At 39.6% G+C, this 26,853-nt stretch overlaps 2 protein-coding genes across 7 annotated transcripts in view; both read left to right on the top strand.

The window, feature by feature from the left end:
• The window catches only part of LOC128514789 (zinc finger protein 501-like), a 66,120-nt gene that overhangs the window by 856 nt on the left and 38,411 nt on the right, over window positions 1-26,853 (top strand). Inside the window, exons 4-6 of one of the 2 annotated variants that reach the window (XM_053488653.1) lie at window positions 1-93; window positions 221-340; window positions 3,981-5,500. In XM_053488653.1, the coding sequence (XP_053344628.1) occupies window positions 1-93; window positions 221-340; window positions 3,981-5,200 (1,433 nt within the window). In that variant the 3' untranslated portion in view covers window positions 5,201-5,500. Of the gene's footprint in view, window positions 94-220; window positions 341-3,980; window positions 5,501-26,853 lie in introns of those variants that run through there. The other variant, XM_053488656.1, reaches the window with a different exon arrangement.
• Window positions 47-24,201, top strand: LOC128514787 (zinc finger protein OZF-like). Of its 5 annotated transcripts, none has more exons than XM_053488647.1 (7): window positions 16,066-16,157; window positions 16,390-16,495; window positions 16,668-16,791; window positions 16,953-17,045; window positions 18,876-18,995; window positions 20,878-20,997; window positions 22,142-24,201. In XM_053488647.1, exons 2-7 carry the CDS (start codon window positions 16,424-16,426, stop codon window positions 23,389-23,391), a joined length of 1,779 nt encoding a protein of 592 aa, XP_053344622.1. In that variant the 5' UTR covers window positions 16,066-16,157; window positions 16,390-16,423; the 3' UTR covers window positions 23,392-24,201. The 5 variants fall into 5 exon arrangements, with proteins under 5 accessions (XP_053344625.1, XP_053344622.1, XP_053344623.1 ...); XM_053488648.1 differs by having other exon boundaries at window positions 16,109-16,157; window positions 16,375-16,495; XM_053488650.1 differs by lacking the exons at window positions 16,066-16,157; window positions 16,390-16,495; window positions 16,668-16,791; window positions 16,953-17,045 and adding an exon at window positions 47-93 and having other exon boundaries at window positions 18,876-19,263.

Genomic DNA, 26,853 nt, shown 5'->3' with positions numbered 1-26,853 from the left:
GTGAAGCTCTGTCAGACTCTGTGGGACACATCACACCTGTGGACCAACAGAATCAAGTAAAAAAGGAAGAACTTAAAGAAGAAGAGACGTTCTGTAAGGCAGCATGATTTATTAGGGACCAGACTGGCATCAATAACTTATTATATTTGTTTTCTCATAAATTTATATTTGTCATAGTACTTAAGCTAAAAGCATTTAAATGTATATTGTGAAATTTCAGGTGATGGAACATTAAACTATGTTGAAAATGTAAATGAACAGAACGGAGAATTTGAAATAATGCAGGTAAAAGTGGAAGATTCTGAAGATGAAGACTACCTCTGTACACCAACAGACTGGGGTAAGTAACACTGAAATGATAACATTCATAAACACTGTGCTATACACCAATCAGCCATATCATAAAAAAAACTACCAATATTGTGTACATTCGTGGCCAAATGTTTTGAGAATTACATAAATATTGAAAATTGAAAAAGTTTTTATAATAGAAATTTGCATATACTCCAGAATGTTATGAAGAGTGATCAGATGAATTGCATAGACCTTCTTTGCCATGAAAATTAACTTAATCCCAAAAAACCTTTCCACTGCATTTCATTGCTGTCATTAAAGGACCTGCTGAGATCATTTGAGTAATCGTCTTGTAAACTCAGGTGAGAATGTTGACGAGCACAAGGCTGGAGATCATTATGTTGGGCTGATTGGGTTAGAATGACAGACTTGACATGTTAAAAGGAGGGTGATGCTTGAAATCATTGTTCTTCCATTGTTAACCATGGTGACCTGCAAAGAAACGCGTGCAGCCATAATTGTGTTGCATAAAAAGGGCTTCACAGACAAGGATATTGTGGCTACTAAGATTGCACCTAAAATCAACAATTTATAGTATCATCAAGAACTTTAAGGAAAGAGGTTCAATTCTTGTTAAGAAGGCTTCAGGGCGTCCAAGAAAGTCCAGCAAGCGCCAGAATTGTCTCCTAAAGAGACGATGGTGAATGGACTGCTGAGGACTGGGGCAAAGTCATATTCTCAGATAAAGCCTCTTTCCAATTGTTTGGGGCATCTGGAAAAAGGCCTGTCCAGAGAAGAAAAGGTGAGCCCTACCATCAGTCCTGTGTCATGCCAACAGTAAAGAATCCTGAGACCATTCATGTGTGGGGTTGCTTCTCATCCAAAGAAGTGGGCTCACTCACAATTTTGCCCAAAAACACAGCCAGTAAGTGGCTCGGGGACCAAAACGTTGAAATTTTGGGTCCATGGCCTGGAAACTCCCCAGATCTTAATTCCATTGAGAACTTGTGGTCAATCCTCAAGAGGCGGGTGGACAAACAAAAACCCACTAATTCTGACAAACTCCAAAAAGTGATTATGAAAGAATGGGGTGCTATCAGTCAGGGTTTGGCCCAGAAGTTGATTGAGAGCATGCCCAGTCGAATTGCAGAGGTCCTGAAAAAGAAGAGCCAACACTGCAAATACTGACTCTGCATAAATGTCATGTAATTGTCGATAAAAGCCTTTAAAACGTATGAAGTGCTTGTAATTATATTTCAGTACATTACAGAAACACCTGAAACAAAGATCTAAAAGCAGTTTAGCAGCAAACTTTGTGAAAACTAATATTTGTGTCATTCTCAAAACCTTTGGCCACACCTGTAGGTTCCACATGTGCCACCAAAACTTCTCTGACCCCTTAACGTATGGCTACACCTCTAATGGTGTTCTGTGGTATCTAGCACCAGAATTTTGTAAAGTGCTTTAAGTGTAAGGTGGGGCCTCCATAGATCAGACTTGTTTGCCTATCACATCCCATGGATACTCAGTTAGATTGAGAGGATATGGATATGAAATACAGCTCCAGGACAGGCTGGCCTTTGGCTGGTCAACCACAGGCATGGTTGACACTTGGGTGGCTGTGGTCATGTTGCCACTTTGCTTATACAGTGGTGTGAAAAACTATTTGCCCCCTTCCTGATTACTTATTCTTTGGCATGTTTGTCACACAAAATGTTTCTGATCATCAAACACATTTAACTATTAGTCAAAGATAACACAAGTAAACACAAAATGCAGTTTTTAAATTATGTTTTTTATTATTTAGGAAAAAAAAATCCAAACCTACATGGCCCTGTGTGAAAAAGTAATTGCCCCCTGAACCTAATAACTGGTTGGGCCACCCTTAGCAGCAATAACTGCAATCAAGCGTTTGCGATAACTTGCAACGAGTCTTTTACAGCACTCTGGAGGAATTTTGGCCCACTCATCTTTGCAGAATTGTTGTAATTCAGCTTTATTTGAGGGTTTTCTAGCATGAACCGCCTTTTTAAGGTCATGCCACAACATCTCAATAGGATTCAGGTCAGGACTTTGACTAGGCCACTCCAAAGTCTTCATTTTGTTTTTCTTCAGCCATTCAGAGGTGGATTTGCTGGTGTGTTTTGGGTCATTGTCCTGCTGCAGCACCCAAGATCGCTTCAGCTTGAGTTGACGAACAGATGGCCGGACATTCTCCTTCAGGATTCTTTGGTAGACAGTAGAATTCATGGTTCCATCTATCACAGCAAGCCTTCCGGGTCCTGAAGCAGTAAAACAACCCCAGACCATCACACTACCACCACCATATTTTACTGTTGGTATGATGTTCTTTTTCTGAAATGCTGTGTTACTTTTACGCCAGATGTAACGGGACACGCACCTTCCAAAAAGTTCAACTTTTGTCTCGTCGGTCCACAAGGTATTTTCCCAAAAGTCTTGGCAATCATTGAGATGTTTTTTAGCAAAATTGAGACGAGCCTTAATGTTCTTTTTGCTTAAAAGTGGTTTGCGCCTTGGAAATCTGCCATGCAGGCCGTTTTTGCCCAGTCTCTTTCTTATGGTGGAGTCGTGAACACTGACCTTAATTAAGGCAAGTGAGGCCTGCAGTTCTTTAGATGTTGTCCTGGGGTCTTTTGTGGCCTCTCAGATGAGTTGTCTCTGCGCTCTTGGGGTAATTTTGGTCAGCCGGCCACTCCTGGGAAGGTTCACCACTGTTCCATGTTTTTGCCATTTGTGGATAATGGCTCTCACTGTGGTTCGCTGGAGTCCCAAAGCTTTAGAAATGGCTTTATAACCTTTACCAGACTGATAGATCTCAATTACTTTTGTTCTCATTTGTTCCTGAATTTCTTTGGATCTTGGCATGATGTCTAGCTTTTGAGGTGCTTTTGGTCTACTTCTCTGTGTCAGGTAGCTCCTATTTAAGTGATTTCTTGATTGAAACAGGTGTGGCAGTAATCAGGCCTGGGGGTGACTACAGAAATTGAACTCAGGTGTGATAAACCACAGTTAAGTTATTTTTTAACAAGGGGGGCAATCACTTTTCACACAGGGCCATGTAGATTTGGAGTTTTTTTTTTCCCCTTAATAATGTAAACCTTCATTTAAAAACTGCATTTTGTGTTCAATTATGTTATCTTTGACTAATAGTTAACGGTTTTTGATGAGCAGAAACATTTAAGTGTGACAAACATGCAAAAGAATAAGAAATCAGGAAGGGGGCAAATAGTTTTTCACACCACTGTATAATTATTAATCAGTGTTTTTTACTTCACCTAGTGGTTGTTTTATTGTTATGACAAATTGTAATTGATATTATTCATGTCAGATGACAAATGACATATGTGGAGAGACAACCATGCTCTGTGCCAACTCCAATAATTTCTCATACCAAGTTGTCATTTTTACCAACTTTAGTTTTTAAGTACAGACTGTAGTGTAGCTTTAATTTTTTTAATTGTAAGTTACAAAAAAAAAAAAAAACTACACATTGTTTCAGAATGCTAAGTTGGTTTGTATGAGTGTGCTAGGGATGGTTAAGGTGGATTCTGTTGTCATTCTGTGGATTAGTGTTTAGATAAATCGACAAAGCATCATATGACATAGTTAGCCTGGTAGCCTGGATTCATGATTAATTTCTAATACTGTTCACTTTCCTACTGCAGAAATAAAAGATGACCAGGTACCACTCTTCTCCTGCTCCTGGTGTTCACTTTCCTGTACATCTCAAATGTACCTCCACAAACATATCAGAAGATGCCACTATGAGGAACATGAGAGACTGCTACAGTCAGGAGAGTTAGCAGACAAGAACCATATCACCACCATGAGCTCCAGTATTCAGGAATCTGCTTCTAATAAACAAGTGCAGAAGGAAGTCTATCCCTGCTTACAGTGTGGGAAGAGTTTTCTTCGAAAGGGTAGTCTCCAGCTACACCAGCGCACTCACACAGGAGAAAAGCTACATCCCTGTTTAGAGTGTGGCAAAAGTTTTTTAAAACGCTGTTTTCTTCAGCGACATCAACTCATTCACACAGGAGAAAAGCCATATAAGTGCTCACAGTGCGGGAAGAGTTTTAATCAACAAGTTCATCTCAGTTCACACATGCGTATTCACACAGAAAACAAGCCGTATCAGTGCTCACACTGTGGGATGATGTTCCCAGAAAAATGTAGCCTAAAATTACATCAGTGCACTCCATTTCACTGTGCAAAGTGTGGGCAGAGTTTTAAAGAGCAAAATCAGCTTGGTAATCACTTGCTTATTCACAGTGAAGAGAGGCCGCATCAGTGCTCACAGTGTGGGAAAATGTTTAAAGACAAAGGTCAGCTTAGAATCCATCAGCGCGTTCATAGTGGAGAGAAGCCGTATTACTGTTCACACTGTGGGAAAAGTTTTGCTCAATACAGTAATCTCATTACACACTTGCGTACTCACACGGGAAACAAGCCATATCAGTGCACACAGTGTGGGAAAAGTTTTGCTCAGCGGAGTAATCTCAGTACACACTTGCGCATTCACACAGGTGCGAAGCCATATCCCTGTTCAGAGTGTGGAAAGAGTTTCGCAGTAAAACGTAGTTTAATCGTACATCAGCGCATTCACACCGGAGAGAAGCCGTATCAGTGCTCACAGTGTGGGAAGACATTTGCAGTAAAAAGTAGTCTCGTTGTACATCAGCGCATTCACACAGGAGAGAAGCCTTATCAGTGCTCACAGTGCGGGAATATGTTTATAAACAAAAGTCATCTAAAAGTACATCAGCGCACTCATAGTGGAGAAAAGCCGCATCAGTGCTTAGAGTGTGGGAAGATGTTTGCAGTAAAAAGTAGTCTAAAATTACATCAGCGCATTCACAGTGTAGAAAAAATGCATCTGTGCTGATAAAGTAAAATAGTTTTAATGCCGATACATTAGCACCAACCCAGTGCAAATGCCTCCAGTATGGAGTCATCAGCTTGCGCTGCATCATCTGAGCTTTCTTTTAATGTAAATGGGGTACTAAGAAGAAAATACTGACCGTTATCAAGTAAGATATGGGTGAGATATTTACATTAATGTATTTACTGCATGCTCTGAATATTCCAGAGTTTCTCCTGTAAATATTTGGTTTTAGTAACTTTATCAAGAAATGAGTTATTCTCATATTGGTGTATGTGTATGTGTGTATATATATATATATATATATATATATATATATATATATATATATATATATATATTACACTCACCTAAATGATTATTAGGAACACCATACTAATACGGTGTTTGACCCCTTTCCCCCTTCAGAACTGCCTTAATTCTACGTGGCATTGATTTAACAAGGTGCTGAAAGCATTCTTTAGAAATGTTGGCCCATATTGATAGGATAGCATCTTGCAGTTGATGGAGATTTGTGGGATGCACATCCAGGGCACGAAGCTCCCGTTCCACCACATCCCAAAGATGCTCTATTGGGTTGAGATCTGGTGACTGTGGGGCCATTTTAGTACAGTGAACTCATTGTCATGTTCAAGAAACGAATTTGAAATGATTTAAGCTTTTTGACATGGTGCATTATCTCACTGGAAGTAGCCATAAGAGGATGGGTACATGGTGGTCATAAAGGGATGGACATGGTCAGAAACAATGCTCAGGTAGCCCATGGCATTTAAACGATGCCCAATTGGCAACTACCACTAAGCCTGCACAGTGGTAACAAGGCATGATGGATCCATGTTCTCATTCTGTTTACGCCAAATTCTGACTCTACCATTTAAATGTCTCAACAGAAATCGAGACTCATCAGACCAGGCAACATTTTTCCAGTCTTCAACTGTCCAATTTTGGTGAGCTCGTGCAAATTGTAGCCTTTTTTTCCTATTTGTAGTGGAGATGAGTGGTACCCGGTGGGGTCTTCTGCTGTTGTAGCCCATCCGCCTTAAGGTTGTGCGTGTTGTGGCTTCACAAATGCTTTGCTGCATACCTCGGTTGTAATGAGTGGTTATTTCAGTCAAAGTTGTTCTTCTATCAGCTTGAATCAGTCGGCCCATTCTCCTCTGACCTCTAGCATCAACAAGGCATTTTTTTCGCCCACAGGACTGCTGCATACTGGATGTTTTTCCATTTTCACACCATTCTTTTTAAACCCTAGAAATGGTTGTGCGTGAAAATCCGGCCCATCTGACACCAACAACCATGCCACGCTCAAAATTGCTCAAATCACTTTTCTTTCCCATTCTGACATTCAGTTTTGGGGTTCAGGAGATTGTCTTGACCAGGACCACACCCCTAAATGCATTGAAGCAACTGCCATGTGATTGGTTGATTAGATAATTGCATTAATGAGAAATTAAACACAGGTGTTTCTAATAATCCTTTAGGTGAGTGTATACATTTTCATTGGAAATGTACAGGAAATGTAATCTGGAAGCAATGTAAATTTAATAATAACAAAATTCTTGTTTACCAAAAGCTCTGTTTCCTCATTAAGCACAATTGACACACAGTAAGGACCATGTGTGAAAAGGAGGTTGATAGTATGTGCATTTGTGCCAAAGGTGGAAAGAGTAATACAATTTTGTACTCAAGTAAAAGTACTGTTACTTCAGTAAACTTTACTGAAGGAAAAGTTATAGTATCACTTAATGCTAATCTATCCACAATACTTACACCACAATTTCAACCACATGTTTGCAAGGGTCATTTAGCTTTTAATAGTACTTGTTGGTGTCATGTTACTTCTAAAGTAAGATAACTTTAGAAGTTTTTTTTAGAAGTTTTACTGAAGTACTTATAAAAATCTACTTAAGTAAAAGTAAAAAGTAGTTCATTAAAATGTACTCAGAGTAAAAGTTTCTGAGTTATTACTATTTTTTTATAGTGGGGGGGGGGGTGATGGACACCTTTGCATAATAAATCTGTTTCCTTTGTTGTGCTTGAAATCAAAGTGGTCGCTTAAATATGACCAGGGGCTCGCTTCATAAGAATTTGTTGCCATTTCACTCTCAGCTGGTTCTGCATCACTGACATCTGTTTTGTCCGTCTCCATCGTTCTTATGAATTTAGTGCGTTTGTTCTCCATCAATCAATCGGTGCAGTGGTTTCCGGGGTGCAATTTTTTTTCTTCCCCATTGTATTATTTGTATTATTTTTCATTTTCATTTATTTTTTTATTCAGTAGTGAATGATTTAAAATGTAGTGAAGTACAATACTTTGAACAAAACATACTTAAGTAAAAGTAAAATTACAAATTTCCAAAACCTACTTTAAAAAGTAGAAGTACACAAAAAAATCTACTCAATTACATTAACATGAGTAAATGTAATTCATTACTTTCCACCTCTGATTTGTGCTACTAATAACATGGGGAAAGAAATCACCTTTCTTCAGTTGTTTGCTGTATGAGACTGGTGCTTCTGCAGACTTTATAATAAAACCTTTGTTACTTTGCTTTTACCAAGTGTATAAATTACTTGTCTTTATAGTGTTTTCAGGAAATCCACTACAATACTTGGCATAGTCAGCAGGATTTCACATCATTTACTTGTCTTCAGGCCAGTTACCTGAGTTTTGTGAAAGTCAGTTTCCAGTTATGAGCAGTCCTCTAGGTTCAAAATAAAAATATTTTCAAGTTTTAAAAATACAATCTTCATTATTTTTCACCCTTCAGGTCGCTAAAAAAAATCCAGGTCTTCACATCCGGGATATTATCAGGGCCAGGGGTAGCTCAGTGGTTAAGGCATTGGACTACGGTTTGGAAGATCCCAGGTTCAAACCCCACAACCACCAAGTTGCCACTGTTGGGCCCTTGAGCAAGACCCTCAACTGCTTAGATGTGTCATAATAAAAAAAAGTCGTGGATAAAAGCGTATGTAAATGGGATTGCCAGTTGCCATGCTTCATGTTCCCGGTGCAGGCTACTTCGCAGGCTGGGTTGCCAGTTTCACAATAAAGTACGCATTAAATTTACGCATTAAATTTACCCTTCACTGTAGACAATACATTCAAAGCAAAGCCAGCATGCTTTCATTTAAACATGTGAGCGTGTTTCGACTACAGTGGAACCTTGGATTACGAGCATAATTAGTTCCAGAAGCGGTCTCGTATTCCAAAACACTCATAAGCCAAATTTTCCCATAAGAAATAATGGAAACTCAAATTATTCATTCTACAGCCTAAAAAATAAATACATAAAAATAATTAATACAATATATAAAGTAAAAATAAAACAAATTAATCTGCAATTTACCTTAAAAAAAGTACAAAATAAATCCAGACAGATAAGTGTTTCTGTTTATGCACGGAGGCACTATGTGTGTGTGTGTGTGTGTGTGTGTGTGAAGCCGAACGTTTGCTCTCTGTATCAGCCTGTTGTTATGTGTGTGTGCGCACAGGTAATTTGACACCGTGCCCCTTCACACACAGTGCCTGCACGCATAAAGGTGAGGGAGAGGGAGAGAGAAAGATAGAGAGTGTGATGGGGCACGGTGTCAAATTACTCTGGATCCCCTACAATATGCCAACCGGCCCAACAGGTTAACCTCAGATGCGATAGTTGCTGCCATCTATCATTCCCTCTTTCACCTGGAAAATAATGACTCTTACATCAGGTTGCTTCTTGTAGACTACAGTTCTGCTTTTAACACATTCATCCCAAATAGACTTACCCACACGCTGTCTACACTTAGCCTGCACCCTTCACTCTGTGACTGGCTTCGAGACTTTCTGACTGGCAGGCCCCAGTCTGTTAGGACTGCAAACACAGGCACCCCACAGGGATGTGTCCTAAGCCCTATCCTCTACACCCTGTTCACCCACGACTGTGTCGCTTCTCACAAGGACAACATCATCCCGAAGTTTGCAGACGACACCGCAGCCTGGATAGAATTGTCAGGAAAAGGCTTTTCAAATGTTTTTGGAACTTTTACAAGAAGTGGATTGAGGCTTGAGTCAGTGCATCAAGAGCCACCACACACAGACAGATCCTGGACATGGGCTTCAAATGTCGTATTCCCCTTGTCGTGTCCCCTTGATAAAAAAAAAAACTGGTCTGTTGCTCAGTGGTCCAAAGTCCTCTTTTCTGATGAGAGCAACATTTGCATCTCATTTGGAAACAAAGGACCCAGAGTCTGGAGGAAGAATGGAGAGGCACACAGCAAGATGCTTGAAGTCTAGTGTGAAGTTTTCAGTCTGTGTTGATTTGGGGAGCCATGTCATATGCGGGTGTTGGTCCACTGTGCTTCATTAAGTCCAGGGTCAACGCAGCTGTCTACCAGGAGATTTTGGAGCACTTCATGCTTCCTTCCACAGACAAGCTTTATGGGGATGCTGACTTCATTTTCCAGCAGGACTTGGCACCTGCCCACACTGCCAAAAGCACCGAAACCTGGTTCAATGACTGTGGGATTACTGGGCTATATCGGCCAGAAAACTTGCCTGGCCTGAACCCCATAGAGAATCAAAGGCTGAAACAGGAAGTTCCGGTTCAGAGGGAGGTCGCGCGCTGGATGGAACAATCGGTGGCCGCGTTACAGGCGGATGATACAGTGGAAAAAAAAGACTATTAGAACGTTTCCCAACCAAAAGCTGTGGGTGGATAAAACCATCCGCGACGCTCTGAGATCTCGCACCGCTGCCTACAACACGGGATTCGCGTCTGGGGACATGGAACCATACAAGGCTGCATCATGCAGCGTCTGGAAGGCGGTGAAAGAGGCGAAGCAGCGCTACGGGAGGAAACTAGAGTCACAACTCCAACAGAGTGACTCTAGAAGCCTGTGGCAGGGACTAAGGACAATTACGAATTATAAAGCAACAACATCCGGTATGACGAACGCGGACGCGACTCTGGCAGACAAGCTGAACACTTTCTATGCTCGCTTCGAGGCTGCAGCTAAAGACGCTAGCGATGCTAATGCTAGCGGCGCTAACGGCTGCAGACAGGAAGACACTGCCAGCACCGGAAACGCGTTCATCATCACCGAGCACGACATGAGGAGAGCCTTCAAGAGAGTGAACACCAGGAAAGCAGCAGGACCAGACATCTCTTTATCTCAGTCGGTGATCCCCACATGCTTCAAAGAGTCTATCATTGTTCCTGTCCCAAAGAAACCTTATCCTGCTTCCCTCAATGATTTTCGCCCTGTAGCCCTCACCTCAGTAGTGATGGAGTGCTTTGAACGCCTGGTCAGAGACTTCATCATTTCTTCACTACCAGACACACTGGACCCACTACAGTTTGCATACCGTCCAAACCGTTCCACGGACGATGCAATCTCACATCTCCTCCATATATCTCTCACTCACCTGGACACTCGGAGGGGGAATTATGTGAAAATGCTATTTATCGACTACAGCTCTGCATTTAATACCATAATTCCCTCCACACTTACCACCAAGCTGGAGCACCTGCTACAGCTCTGCATTTAATACCATAATTCCCTCCACACTTACCACCAAGCTGGAGCACCTGGGAGCTCATCAATGTGTCAGTGGATCTCCAATTTTCTGACTGGCAGACCACAGGCAGTAAGGATGGGCGGACATGTCTCAGCCTCCCTCACTCTCAGCACTGGAGCCCCCCAGGGTTGTGTTCTGAGCCCCTCTGCTGTACTCTCTGCACACCTATGACTGCGTGGCCACTACCAACTTCACCACCATCATCAAGTTTGCTGACGACACTGTCGTGGTGGGCCTGATCACGAACAACGATGAGACGGCCTACCTGGAGGAGGTAGGAAATCTGGAGAACTGGTGCCAGAGAAACAATCTCCTCCTGAACATCAGCAAGACAAAGGAGCTGATAGTGGACTTCAGTACAAAGCAGGTGAGGAACTACCAGACCCCCATCATCAACAGGAGCCCAGTGGAGAGAGTGGACAGCTTCAGATACCTCGGTGTTCACATCACGCAGGACCTGGCATGGTTCTGTCACATCAACACCGTGGTAAAAAAGGCCCGGCAGCGTCTGTACCACCTCAGACGCTTGAGAGACTTTAGACTGCCCTCCAAGGTGCTCAGAAATTTCTACTCCTGCACCATAGAGAGCATCCTGACGGTAAACATCACGACCTGGTTCGGGAACAGCACCATGCAGGACAGACGAGCTCTACAGAGGGTGGTGCGATCAGCTGAGCGCATCATCCGCACTGAGCTCCCTGACCTTCACTCAATCTACACCAAGCGGTGCTGGACCAAGGCCAGGAAGGTCGTGAAGGACCTCAGCCACCCCAACAATGGACTGTTCACTCTGTTGCGGTCTGGGAAGCGCTACATGTTTACGTTTACATTCTGGACCATTGCACAAAGACACTTTAATAACCATTGCACAAAGACACTTTTTTTTCTATGCATATTTGCACACCATCTTTCTCCCAAAAATATTAAAATTTCACAATTTTCTAAATGTTCTTTTATAGTATATTTCTATTTGTACAGTATATTTCTATTTTCGTGCAGCATATTTCTATTTTTAGTTCTATTTTTCCTAGTTCAATTTTATTTTTATTTTTTATTTAAATTTTGTATTTCTTTTATTCATATTTATTACTTATTATAAGCTTTAATTCTCTTTAAGGTCACTGGCGGTCGTGTAAGCATTTCACTACATTTCGTACTGTGTATGACTGTGTATGTGACAAATAAAATTTGAATTTGAATCTATGGGGCAATGCCAAGAGAAAGATGAAAGACATTAGACTGAACAATGCAAAAGAGCTGAAGGCCCCTATTGAAGCAATCTGGTGTTCCATAACACCTCAGCAGTGCCACAGGATAATAGTTTCTATGCCATGCCTCATTGAGGCAGTAATTGCTGCAGAAGAGGGCCCAAACCAAGTAATGGTTTGGAGTACATATGCACATGGAGTACATATTTACTCCAGTAATGGTTTGGACTACATACAGTATGCACATTTATACTTTTCAGAAGTCTGATATGTTCTATGTACAATCCTTTTTATTGATTGCATGTAATATTCTAATTTTTGGAGATTGTCGATTTGGGGTTTTCATGAGCTAGATGCCATGATCATCTCAGTTATGACAAATCACGGGTTGAACTATCTTGCTTTGCATTTAATGAGTCTATCTCGTGTTAGTTTCACAATTTAAGTTGCATTACTGAAAAAAATGAACTTGTGCACGATATTCAATTTTTTTGCACTTGCGTAATTTGCACACTACATCTGTTTTTTTTACAGTGTTTATATTTTTTATATTTATTTTATACTTTTGCATATTTTTCATATTCTGCTTAATTTTGAATTCTTAATGTTGAAATATATCTTTATATACAGGTCCTTCACAAAAAATTAGCATATTGTGATAAAGTTCATTATTTTTTGTAATGTACTGATAAACATTAGACTATCATATATTTTAGATTCATTACACACAACTGAAGTAGGTCAAGCCTTTTAATTATTTTAATATTGATGATTTTGGCATACAGCTTATGAAAACCCAAAATTCCTACCTAAAAAAATTTATTTCATCCGACCAATAAAAGAAAAGTGTTTTTAATACAAAAAAAAATCAACCTTCAAATAATTATGTTCAGTTATGCACTTAATACTTGGTCGGGAATCCTTTTGCAGAAATGACTGCTTTACCGTATATTACTGTAATATTTCATAATTTCATATGAGGGGGAGGGACAGTGATGTTTTCCAACAAGGCAATATTACTAAGAAGATTAAATATTAATAAGACATTATAGGTGCTTAGTTAATGTGAGTCTGGCAGAATGGGATTAACTCCTTTCAAACTGAAACAGTGTTACTGAAAAGAGGAAAGAAGAGAAGAACAGTGCTTTTGCAACTGGTGCATTCAGAGCACCTAAAAAAAACAGAGCTTGGGCTTTATGTCTGTCAATACATGGTGGCAAGATTCGAACCACTTCCTGAACCGCCAATCGCAGCAATCAGTCACCGTAAACAATGCAAGCCTCAAAACCATTTTAATAAATAGTTCTTACAGTACATTTCTCGACACATGCTCCGAAGCATCAGCAAAGTACGTCCCATCACTAGTTTTTCTCTTAATAATAAAATCTTCATTTAAAAACTGCATGATGTCTTCAATTGTGTTATGTTTGACTAATATTTAAATTTGTTTGATGATCTGAAACCTTAAAGTCTGACAAACATGCAAAAAAAAAATCATTTTTTTACACCACTGTATATGGACATCTAAAGGAAGTTCAAATTCAAATCAAATTCAAATTCAAATTTTATTTGTCACATACACAGTACTAAATGTAGTGAAATGCTTATACGACCGCCAGTGACCTTGCCTTCAGAGGGAATGTGGTGCAGTGCGTGGTGTGATTAGAGCTAAGTGGTAAGTGCATGGGTGCTGGGCGATTTTAAGCTTTGTAGGCGAGCATCGTGGTTTTGAATTTATTGTAGGCAGCTACAGGAAGATAGTGCAGGGATCAGAGAAGTAGGGTGTTGTGGCAGAACTTGGGAAGGTTGAAGAGAAGACGTGTAGCTGCATTCTGGATCAGCTGCAGGGGACAAGTTGTGGATAAAGGCAGACCTGCCAGGAAGCACCTGAGTAGCCTGTGAAGAAAGAAATGGGTAAATTCTTCTGATTTTGTAAAGAAGAAGTCGAAAAAAGCGAGAAAGGTTAGCAAAGTGTGGAGGAAATGACAGTTGATTGTCCAGAGTTGCAGGCAGTATCTAAAGGAGTGATCGTATTATTGTCTAGGGAGATCACAAGGTCTTGACTGGGGGATAAATCACCAATAATGAACACCAGTTCCGTTTAATTCAGATTGAGCTTAAGCTGATGAGCTGCCATCCAGGATGAGGTGTCTGCCAAACATGCTGAGATCCTGTGGGCATGGCAAAGATGTTCCTCTGTTTCAAAGGGATCAAATTATTGTCTTTCATCAAGCAAAGAAAACAACTAAAGAGATTGTGGAAACTACTTAAATTGGGTAAAACACATAAACTGTAAAAGACATAATCAATGACCCGCCTCCACAGATCGGGTAAAGAAGGGGAGCACACGAAGCGATGCACCCAACATGCATAGTGTGCACTGTACAAGCCTCTGAAGGCAGTTATGATCTATGACTCAGAGTGTAAAAGATTGGTTCTGGAAGCATGAGCAATCTTTTTTAAAACATGAATTCACTACTATTATATCAAAGCTAAAGGCAGTCAATGAAATCTTAAAGGTTGTGCCCTTTTATATTATATTAATCATATTATATTATATTATATTATATTATATTATATTATATTATATTATATTATATTATATTATATTATATTATATTATATTATATTATATTATATTATTCAGTAGTGCCTCGGCATATGAAGTATTTTCCACGTATTAGCAAATGAAACGAGACAACCTAAATGCAGACAAAGTTTTATTTTCAAAGCAGCCATTGCAAAGAGTAATAATAAATTAAGGTTAAGTGAGGTTTAATTTTTTTCATTTCATATTTTATTTTATTTACATGTCTTTTCTAAATGTCTTGGTGGTTTTTATATGCAAAAATATGATTATCCTGTTGGAAATTGGTAATATTGATAATATTTTTGGGTGGTTGTAATGGATTATCAGCATTTACATTATGTCCTAAGGAATACTGTGTTTCCCAATATGAAAATTCACCCTAAGAATTCTCCTCCAGTTTATAGATTATTCGTATGCTGATGTACCACTCTATTCTATTCTATTCTATTCTATTCTATTCTATTCTATTCTATGATACTAGTGTTAGTACCCATTGATGATGGTTAGAATGTTTATAAATAGTTAAAAGGTTAAAGCTAAAAAAGGGTGTATAGGTTTCAACCTGAAATTATAATTTCAGAGATATTATTACTTCAGGTTGAAGCCAATGTATATGTCTACATGTCTTTCTGTATGGGAGAACCTGACTCATTAAAACAAACAAAAAATATTTTGTACAGATGAGTTACGCAATTTTGTACTTTATATTAAATCCGGCGGATGACTAGTCATAACACCACTTTTACTCAACATATTTATTTAAATGCATAACATTGAGCTCTCGATTCAGGTATTTCACACTTATTTTACACTGCTGTGGATAAATTTGCTCTAACGACTCATGTTTTATCTCATAGTTGGATTCAACGTCCCTCCTTTAATTTTTAACATATGAGACAAACTGATTTTAAACCTCCTGCAGGAAGAATAAACATAGAGTGATCTGTCCATACATATTTAATGAGTAAAACTGCTCACAACATCCCTTTTATTTCAGTTATGAAGAAAATTAATATTTAGGCAAATATTGAAAGACTGGCAAAGTTTTATTAAATACTGTTGAGCCAATTTTGCATGATGCCTTTACAAAACCATTTGGACAGACATACAGACAGACAGACAGACGGACTGGTTTTGTGTCCTTCAATATACAGTATGAAATGTAAAGATATCATTAAAATGGTGAGTTCTGACTACAGACCAAACCATCCTTTTATATTATATTATATTATATTATATTATATTATATTATATTATATTATATTATATTATATTATATTTTGAGTCATCATATTAAAATTAAATATGAAAAATACATTATTTAAATAACGGGGTGATTTTTCTATTATTTTAATGTTGTTTGCTATTAAATGCTAATAAACGAATGACGCAGACAAGTTTTAATGAGTGAATGATGTTAAACTCATCTAAATATCTTATTTCCATATTACATGACACTGTGATGATTTACTAGCTGTATACTGAGGCAGTGACCCAATCCTCCGGCAGGGGGCAGTGTGAACATTAAGCCCTGATTTAACGCACAACAGAGAAGAAAAGTCACGTGGTGTTTTTCCCTCTCAGCGGAGCTTTCTCACTGAGGTAATTATTTACTTTAAATATTCCTGACTGGGTTTATTAACAGATGTGTTTGATTTAAAAACATAAACCTGATATTGTGGTAATATATTTGAGAGAGTTCACTACAGTGTACTTTAAACCCTGAGCTAAGTTAAACTAACTGAAGTGTGTGTATAAATTCTCTATGAAGTGTGTGTGTGTGTGTGTTTGTTTACAATGGGTTCTTGTGTTTGATCAGATCCTCCTTTTCCAGAAACACGACCCTTTAGACCTCAGAAGACCTTATAATGGAATCAGCAGAGGTTGGACTGTGTTCTTCTAAAACACCTCCATGCACTCCTGGTCCTGCTGGCTCACAGGTAACCATTAATCATATGTGTGGAATTAAACTGTAATCTTTAATATGAAGAGATTCACCTTCTTCTCTTAATCAGATTAGTAAAGTTATTATCATTTCCTCAGTGAGTGACAGATGGATGTGACATGATGATTTTCTTTTGTACGTAAGTATTATTATTGTTTTGTCGTTAGCTTTGTGGGGACGTGCAGACAGAAACTTGTCAGGCTTCAGGTGGAGCCTCTGTGGAACACATCACCCCTGTGGACCTTCAGAAGAATGTAAAGAAGGAAGAAAGTGAAGATGAAGACTACCTCTGTAAGTCAGCAGAACACATTACAGTCCAATCTGTCGTTCAGTAATCATTTGTAGTCTAAACCTAATTCATGAATCAACTGCATCACTGACTTATTTAAAAATATATTTGTATCATAGTTATGGTAAATGACATGATTAAAAAAAACTGAATAAAATTTCAGGTGAAGCTCTGTCAGACTCTGTGGGACACATCACACCTGTGGACCAACAGAATCAAGTAAAAAAGGAAGAATTTAAAGAAGAAGAGACGTTCTGTAAGGCAGCATGATTTTATTCAATTCAGTTAAAGCACTTCAAATTCAAATTTTATTTGTCACATACACAGTACGATATGCAGTGAAATGCTTATACGACCGCCAGTGACCTTAAAAAGAAAATAAAAAAACTATATATAAGGAATAAATATTAATAAAAGAAATAACATAAAATACAAAGGAAAATAAATGTAACTAGTAAAATTAACAACTGTACAAATAAGGGCATGTAAAAATAATAGAATATAGGAATATGGGGGGGGAAATATATATATAAATTTTTTTAAGTATTTTAAAGTGGCATTGAAATGTCTTAAAGTGTCAGAGTGGCAAAGTGTCATGTGCAATGGCAGGTAAACATGTATTGTATAAAGTGACATGTGCAATGGCTTCAGATATGTAAATATGTATTGCATGAATGTGTCCATGATTGTCCAGTCAGTGTCAATGTTTAAAAGACATTAACTCCTGTGTGGTGTGATTGAGAGACCTTATCGCCTGCGGGAAGAAGCTCCTCCTCAGTCTCTCTGTGTTGGCCTTCAGGGAGCGGAATCGCTTCCCAGACCGCAACAGAGAAAACAGTCCATTGTTGGGATGGCTGAGGTCCTTCACAATCTTCCTGGCCTTGGTCCAGCACCGCTTGCTGTAGATCAAGTGCAGGTCAGGGAGCTCGGTGCGGATGATGCGCTCAGCTGATCGCAACACCCTCTGTAGAGCTCGTCTGTCCTGCATGATGCTGTTTCCAAACCAGGTCGTGATGTTTCCCGTCAGGATGCTCTCTATGGTGCAGGAGTAGAAATTCCTGAGCACCTTAGAGGGCAGTCTAAAGTCTCTCAAGCGTCTGAGGTGGTAGAGACGCTGCCGGGCCTTTTTTACCACGGTGTTGATGTGACAGGACCATGACAAGTCCTGCGTGATGTGAACACTGAGGTATCGGAAGCTGTCCACTCTCTCCACTGGGCTCCTGTTGATGATGGGGGTCTGGTAGTTCCTCACCTGCTTTGTACTAAAGTCCACTATCAGCTCCTTTGTCTTGCTGACGTTCAGGAGGAGATTGTTCCTCTGGCACCAGTTCTCCAGATTTACAATCTCCTCTAGGTAGGCCGACTCATCATTGTTGGTGATCAGGCCCACCACGACAGTGTCGTCAGCAAACTTGATGATGGCGGTGGAGTTGGTAGTGGACACGCAGTCGTTGGTGTACAAAGAGTACAGCAGGGGGCTCAGAACACAACCCTGGGGGGCTCCAGTGCTGAGAGTGAGTGAGGCTGAGACATGTCCGCCCATCCTTACTGCCTGTGGTCTGTCAGTTAGGAAGTTGGAGATCCACTGGCACATAGATGAGCTGAGTCCCAGGTGCTCCAGCTTGGTGGTGAGTGTGGAGGGAATTATGGTATTAAATGCAGAGCTGTAGTCGATGAAGAGCATTTTCACATAATTCCCTTTCCTAGCGTCCAGGTGAGTGAGTGATGTGTGGAGGAGGTGAGAGATGGCATCATCAGTAGAACGGTTGGGGCGGTATGCAAACTGTAGTGGGTCGAGTGTGTCTGGTAGTGAAGAAATGATGAAGTCTCTGACCAGGCGTTCAAAGCACTTCATCACTACTGAGGTGAGAGCTACAGGGCGATAGTCACTTTTAACAACGGTTGTTGTTACAGCAATGGTTGTTGATGAGCAAGCCAAGGGACCAGACTGGCCTCAATAACTTGCTGTAATATTAGCAGTTTTTATAATAATGACTGGACTAGTTCTTCAACATTTGTTTCCATATAAATTTATGTTGTTTGTACTTGAGCTGAAAGTATTTAAATGTATATTGTGGAATTTCAGGTGGTGGAACGTCAAACTCTGTGGAAAATGCAAATAAACAGAACGGAGGATTTGAAATAAAGCAAGTAAAAGTGGAAGAGTCTGAAGATGAAAGCTACCTCTGTACATCAACAGACTCGGGTTAAGTAACACTGACACTGTAACACTCATACACACATTTTCTGTGCTATACACCAATCAGCCATACCATTAAAAACAATAGCCCAACATTGTGTAAGTTTCCAAAACAGCTCTGACCCATTGAGGCATTACTACTCAAGACCTCTGACTGTTTTTGGTGGTATCTAGCACCAGGATATTTAAAGTGCTGAAAGTTACAGGATGGAGTCTCCATGGATCAGACGTTGTCTAGCACATCCCATGGATGCTCAGTTGAATGGAGATCTGGGTAGGCCACAGGACAGATCAACAACTCCAAACTTTTTGCCTCCTAAGCTCTATACACAGCAAGATGTGATGCACTGAGTGTCCTGATACTATTATAGCCAGTTAACATTTTCAGCAATTTGTACTACGTTAGATTTTCTGCAGGCCGGGCTGGCCTTTTGTCCCCACAATCACTTGGGTGCCCTTGGTTCTGTCATCATTTTGCTTATATAATCGATAGTGTTGTTTACTTTACCTAGTGGTGGTGTTAATGTCCTAATTGGAACAAAATTAGGAACGGTCTTCTGTATCATGTGTGGAACTCAAACGCCATCCACACTTAGATATTTAATTGCAAGGACACTAAGTATACCTTCTTAATATTCCGTTCATGTTTGTTCATTGACACATAACCAGTAAACTGAATGCTAAGCTGCCTCAGTGTGTGCTTACAAGAAGCATGGCATTCCACAGTTACACTAATGTCTACAACAGCGTCTAATCAATATATACTGTGATGATGAGTGAAATACTGCAAATACCATTGCTTAATTAACCCAATCTTGAGGTGTTTTTGGTAGCTTTTCAAAAATATTTTTTTTTGAGGCCAACTTGGTTGGTCAATGAGAAAAAAAAAAAAAAAGAAAAAAAGATCTCTGATGTGTGACTATGGCACCACTTTCCAGTAATATCTGTTAATCATATAAGTAGACAGCCATGTTTATTGCCATCTTTGATCAGTAACGGTCCAATAATTTTGAACCGAACCATAAAAAAAACCCATAAAACCGAACCATATACCTAATATACATAAATGTCAAACATGAAGTACCACCATCTTTTATTGACACTATTTAGAACTTATTACTTTTGTAAGTGGCAGGGGTTGCAGTGTTGCCGAAGGTAATGACAATTTCTAAAGTTAAGTAAGAGGACATTAATTTTTTATTCCTTTTAAGAAGTCACTTACCATTTAAATGCACACTTTAGTCTCAGAGATTTCTCCATGCTTTAATGATCTGAACTGGACTGAATAACATACGTTCATTTATTTATTACCAGCTGAAGTTACCTGGGTATATCTTATACTGCCCTCAAGAAACTAAAATACATCCTCTGACTTTTTTAACCTGTTCTGTGACTTGCGTTTCAAACCTTTAATGTTGACATTTACCTCAGAACTGCATTACCCAATATGCACTGCACCCAAGCCATTTTGTTGTTGTAATCACCTGCACCTTGTTTAGTTAAATAGTCTTCTTTCTATATATAGTCCTCGTTTGTGTTGAGTTCTTCATCTTGTGCTGGCTATCATTAGCCCCACTTCATGTTTGTACATGTTTTTTATTTCTTATGAAATTATGTTTAAACTCCACAGCAATAAACAACAGTCTTCATTTGCATTCTGTCTGTCCTCCAACCATGACACTGAGAAAATATTATACCCCTTACATGAACTTTGGCAATTATGATTTAATCATAACTATTTAGTATTATTTCTCTTGTAATATGATAAAATTATAAAATTGTAATAATAAAATTTCTCTTGGTATATGTAACTCTTTTCTTAATGAATTTCTAATGATGTTGTATTTCCTAATGCAGAAATTAAAGTATGTATATTGTGGAATTTCAGGTGGTGGAACGTCAAACTCTGTGGAAAATGCAAATAAACAGAACGGAGGATTTGAAATAAAGCAAGTAAAAGTGGAAGAGTCTGAAGATGAAAGCTACCTCTGTACAACAACAGACTCGGGTTAAGTAACACTGACACTGACACTCATACACACATTTTCTGTGCTATACACTAATCAGCCATACCATTAAAAACAATAGCCCAACATTGTGTAAGTTCCCAAAACAGCTCTGACCCATTGAGGCATTACTACTCAAGACCTCTGACGGTGTTCGGTGGTATCTAGCACCAGGATTTTTAAAGTGCTGATAGTTACAGGATGAAGTCTCCATGGATCAGACGTTGTCTATCACATCCCATGGATGATGAATGGAGGTCTGTGTAGGCCAGAGGCCAGATCACTACAGTACACTAATGTCTACCACAGCATCTAGTCAATATATACTGTGATGTGTAACATGAGTGAAATGCTGCAAATACCATTGCTTTAAAAAAAAAAAAAAACGTGTGGGTTAACCCAATCTTGAGGTGTTTTTGCTAGCTTTGTACATTCCCATCACTCAGCGAATGCAGTGCTCTGTTTAAAAGTTGATATCTCACTCAACTCAGCTATAAAAGTTAATGTAATTGATGTTAATTTGGAGTCCACGTAGTTATTGGAGACTCAGGTAGACTTGTAAAAAAATTACAATCCTGAACTATCGAGCAACTGCAGCCAAGTCAAGTCCTCAGAGAAACAGTTGTCAACACCAGTCGAGGCCAGAACCTATGGCAGAGTGAAACCGTCCTCAGACACCAGGCGCATCCCAAAACACACGGGGCATCCATGTGACGAGATCTCCAACCAGGAGCAGGGCACCAGGATGGGTCAAACAGGTCTGGAGGACAGAGGGAGTCTGGGTCACTGGCAGCTCAGGAATGTGTAGCTCGACAGAGAAAGAGGGAGAGAGGGAAGAAAGAGGAGGAGAAAGAACAGGAGAGGGGGAAGCAGAAGAGGAGAGATAACAGTTAGGTCTGGTCGCAGTCACATAATGTATAATGTGAATGTATATTTAGTGTAGAGTTCAAGCAGAGACTCCAGCAGGGGTCTAACTATAACAGCTTAACTAAAAGGGAGAGCCAGAAGGAAACACAGACATGAGGGGGAACTGAGATGTAAAGCAACCAATCACCTCAACATCAACAAACCTGAGTGATCAATGAGTAGGGCTAAATGTAACTCTTTCCTTATGAATTTCTAATACTATTAACTTTCCTACTGCAGAAATGAAAGATGACCAGGTACCACTCTTCTCCTGCTCCTGGTGTTCTTTTTCCTGTACGTCTCAAATGTACCTCCACAAACACACCAGAAGATGCCACTGTGAGGAACATGAGAGACTGCTACAGTCGGGAGAGGTAAAAGACAAGAACCATATCACTACCATGAGCTCCAGTATTCAGGAAACCGCCTCTGTTACTCTCAACAGTAACACCTGTAAAAAGCAAGTGCAGAAAGAAGTTTATCCCTGCTCACAGTGTGGGAAGAGTTTTACCCAACGCTGTAATCTCCACCTACACCAGCGCATTCACACAGGAGAAAAGCTGCATCCCTGTTTAGAGTGTGGAAAAATATTTTTAAAACGCTCTTTTCTTCAGCGACATCAAATCATTCACACAGGAGAAAAGCCGTTTCAGTGCTCACAGTGTGGGAAGAGTTTTAACCAACAAGGTAATCTCAGTTCACACATGGGTATTCACACAGGAAACAAGCCGTATCAGTGCTCACAATGTGGGAAGAGTTTTCTTCGGAAGTGTAGTCTCCAGCTACACCAGCAAACTCACACAGGAGAAAAGCTACATCCCTGTTTAGAGTGTGGCAAAAGTTTTTTAAAACGCTTTTTTCTTCAGCGACATCAACTCATTCACACAGGAGAAAAGCCGTATAAGTGCTCACAGTGCGGGAAGAGTTTTAATCAACAAGTTCATCTCAGTTCACACATGCGTATTCACACAGGAAACAAGCCGTATCAGTGCTCACAGTGTGGGATGATGTTTCTAGAAAAATGTAGTCTAAATTTACATCAGTGCACTCAGACTGGAGAGAATCCATTTCACTGTGCACAGTGTGGACAGAGTTTTAAAGAGCAAAGTCAGCTTAGTAATCACTTGCTTATTCACAGTGAAGAGAGGCCGTATCAGTGCTCACGGTGTGGGAAAATGTTTAAAGACAAAGCTCAGCTTAAAATCCATCAGCGCGTTCATAGTGAAGAGAGGCCGTATCAGTGCTCTCAGTGTGGGAAAATGTTTAAAGACAAAGCTCAGCTTAAAATCCATCAGCGCATTCATAGTGGAGAGAAGCCGCATCAGTGCTCAGAGTGTGGAAAGAGTTTTACAGTGAAACGTAGTCTAAAAATACATCAGCGCATTCACAGTGGGGAAAGGCCATATCATTGTGCAGAGTGTAAAAGGAGTTTTACTCAGTCAAATCATCTCCAAAAACACTTGCGTACTCACAGTGTAACAAAGACATAGCAGTGCTTACAGTATGGGGTGCGTTTTAATCAACAGAATGGTCCTCTGCATCACCAGCACAGTCATTTAGAAGAAAAAACACAGGAAAATGTTTACAAAAAAAGGTAATCGTAAGTATATTGCAGTGTAGAAAAGACATATTAGTGTTCATAAGGTAAGCAGAATTTTAATCACAAGAAGCGTCAGCAACAACATACATACAAATGCCTTTACAACCAGGTTCTCCAGCATGGATTCTACTGGTTCCGCATCATCTCATCTTTCTTCTAATGTGAATATACAGACCTTTATCATATACAGTTCTTTGTGTAAGATTGAATCGGCGTTGCTGTTAAATGACAGACCACACTACATTTTCAGTAATGTACTTTAAACATGGGAAACAATATGCCAGTGTGTACTGTATATTAGGTATCAACAAGTAAAAAATTTTTTTTAATATTTTAAAAATCTTTTATGTTGCTGTTTATTTATTTTTTTTATTTGTCAATGATTTTGTTGATTGACTCTTTTTGTTTTAAGATTAATTGTTAAAATTAAAAGTTAGTGTGTTTTTTTTTTTTTTTTTTTTTATCATAATGCATGTGTGTCTGGTCCGTGTGTTCCTTAATCATAATGCATGTGTGTCCTGTTCTCTCACAATGTTTCATCCTTGTTCATAATTTTCTCCTTTATTAGCTTTGGTCATTATCTAATTGCTCTAGGTTGTGTTGTCATACATGCATACTTTAAAATTAAATCTGTCCTTGTCCTTGTCCTATAGAATGCCCAGGTTGTGTTTATGCTTGAAATAAACCATCTCTTGTATTATTGTCTGCCTTTTGGTCTTGTGATTCTTCAGTCATCTTACTTTTAAGGTAAAACAATACAGTAAAACCTCAGCTTGTGAGTAACGCGGTTTTGCGAGTGTTCCACAAGACGAGCAAAGATTTTTAATAAATATTGACTTGGAAAATGAACAAGTCTTGGTTTACGAGTACCGAGTGTCATGTAACGCGCATGCGCTTCTTCTTTTGACGCCGACCATCACGTGATCACAACTGAGCCAGCGTTTTTTCTCTCTCTGCAAAATTGTGGGTAATCGTCTCCCCTGCTGGGTCTTAGTGCTTGTCTCTTACTGGTATAATCAACATTCGTGCATGCGTGTACTGTATACTTTAACCCTGTGACCACGTATGTGTGTAAAACATATTTTATTTTGTGTCTGTATGTGTGTGTACAGCGCACATTTATAACAAAAGCAAGTTTAATGAGAGGTTAAAGATCCGTTTTCGCTCTCTAGTCAAGGCTGCTCTTTGTGTCTGTGTGTGCGCACGTCATTGGACATCATGCCCCACACACAGACCCCTCCTACTTTTGCCTTCACAGACACACGCACATTCTTTCTCTCTGTTCTACACAGAAACTCTGCTCTGTCGCGATTCTTTTCAAAGGTAAAGTTACTTAGTTTTATTTTGATTGCAGTGATTCTGTTAGCGTGTCGCTCAATTGAGTGTTATTAAAGAGATTTTTTGTTTATTTTTCCAATAAAACAGTGTTGTGTGTGCATATGTGAAAAGAGTGGTGGAAGGGTGTGTAAGATGAGAAGGGGGAGAGGGGGAGGGGCTCCTTACTTTAGCTCACACACACACCAAGCGCCTGCGCACACAAACAGAACCATCTGTCATTAATTTTTTCTTTCTTTTTTTTTTTTTTTAAGGTAAGAATTTTTTAAGGTAAACAGTTTAATTTGTTTTATTTTTAAATTATATTTTGTGTAAATTTTTATGCATTTATTTTTTGGGGCTGTGGAATGAATAAAGTTTTCATTATTTTTTTATGGAAAAATTTTATTTGATTTACGAGTATTTTGGAATACGAGTATGCTTCCGGAACGGATTATGCTCGTAATCCAAGGTTCCACTGTACTAACAAATCCTATTAAAAGCTGTATTCCACTTGTAAACATGGTGGACATGAAGGTTTCCCTTTACTGAAACTAAGGGGTCCTAATCTTTACCATTATGACAGTTCTCCTGTGCACGACACAAGATCCATGGTTCACTAATGTTAGAATAAAAAAAACTTGAGTGTCCTCCAGAATCCAAAAATTTTGGGGAAGATTTGGAACACTGTGCTTTAGGCCTTACCCAACACTTGACCTCACTGATAACCTCATGACATGAATCATTTTGTATTTTGTAAAGCCTTGTGCTGGGCAAATTGAACACACACACAGAAAGACAATGCTTTAGAGAGGGTGCTCTTTTATTTAAATCAAATGTTGATGAGGGGAGGGGAGGTTAGAGACAGGAAGAAGAGAGTGCAGTTCCTTTGCTTTTGTGGTTGAAAGCAGACCTCTTGAAGCAGGGGATGGTTGCAGATGATGGAGCCTGAACGGGCCTGGCGCTGACCCTTCCTCACGTTTTCAGCATGGTCAGACTCTGGAGGCACACAGACACAAAAAAGATGTAAGTCTTGTGTTTTAAAGCAGCTACTCACCATACTAATGTACAGATGACCACAGGATGGTTGAGAGCTATGCGCTACCAGCCCAGACTGGTTGAGGTGTCACCAAACCCTCCTGAACAAGCTGTGGAGCAGCCTGTGGTGATGAACGGGTTCCCTTGATCTCACTTTTCCAGTCAAGTGAGGAGTCTCTACAAGGTAAGAGACATTGGCTGTAAGCCCATGGTCACAACACCTCACCTCAGCTTCAAACTTGTCCGGGATGAGAAAAGGGCATGGTGTGTGCCATGTTGAATTCAGGGTTGTGGAGGATGGGGAGCTGGTCAGGTGGGTTTTTAGAAGCTAAAATGCCCTTCCTAAGGAAACCAGAGAGTGGTGCTGCCAATAGTAATAACTTGCTAGCCCTCAGAAGGCATCCTCTTTAATGTCTAATTAAAGTGCTCTACCAGACTGTCTGTTTGGGGATGATACACTAAAGTGCCAAGGTGCTTAACCTGCAACAGATACATTATTAAACAAGATGTAATAGGCATAACTTGATAGGTCAGGATCTCCTCAGGCAGGCAAGCTCCAGCTCCTTGGTGATGTTTTTCGGGTCAATTTTCTTAGTGGGACTGCATCAAGATACCAGGTGGCGTAGTTGACCATGAGCAGAATTTACTTGAGGCCGCTTGCTGATTTTAGTAGTGGGCTAGCCAGACTTTAGTGCATATTTGTCACAATTAAATAATTCAGATCATCAAAGAAATTTTAATGTTACATAAAGATAACCCGAAACATGCCTGGCCAAACCTGCCTGGCCCTTTGTGAAAAAAAAAAGGAATTGCCCCCAAATAATAATTTAAATATTTAATAATTCCATCGTTGGCAACAAGAAGTACAATCAAGCATTCGTGATAACTTACAATGAGTCTTTTACATTGCTGTAGAGGACTTTTGGCTCACTTTTCTTTGCAGAATTATTTTAATTCAGCCACATTGGAGGGTTTTGGGGCATAAACAGCCTGTTTAAGT

Source organism: Clarias gariepinus, chromosome 27 (genome assembly GCF_024256425.1).
Source record: "Clarias gariepinus isolate MV-2021 ecotype Netherlands chromosome 27, CGAR_prim_01v2, whole genome shotgun sequence".
NCBI classification, from domain to species: Eukaryota; Metazoa; Chordata; class Actinopteri; order Siluriformes; family Clariidae; genus Clarias; species Clarias gariepinus.
Note: the sequence above shows the minus strand (reverse complement) of the source record. Positions and strands in the feature narration are given on the sequence as shown.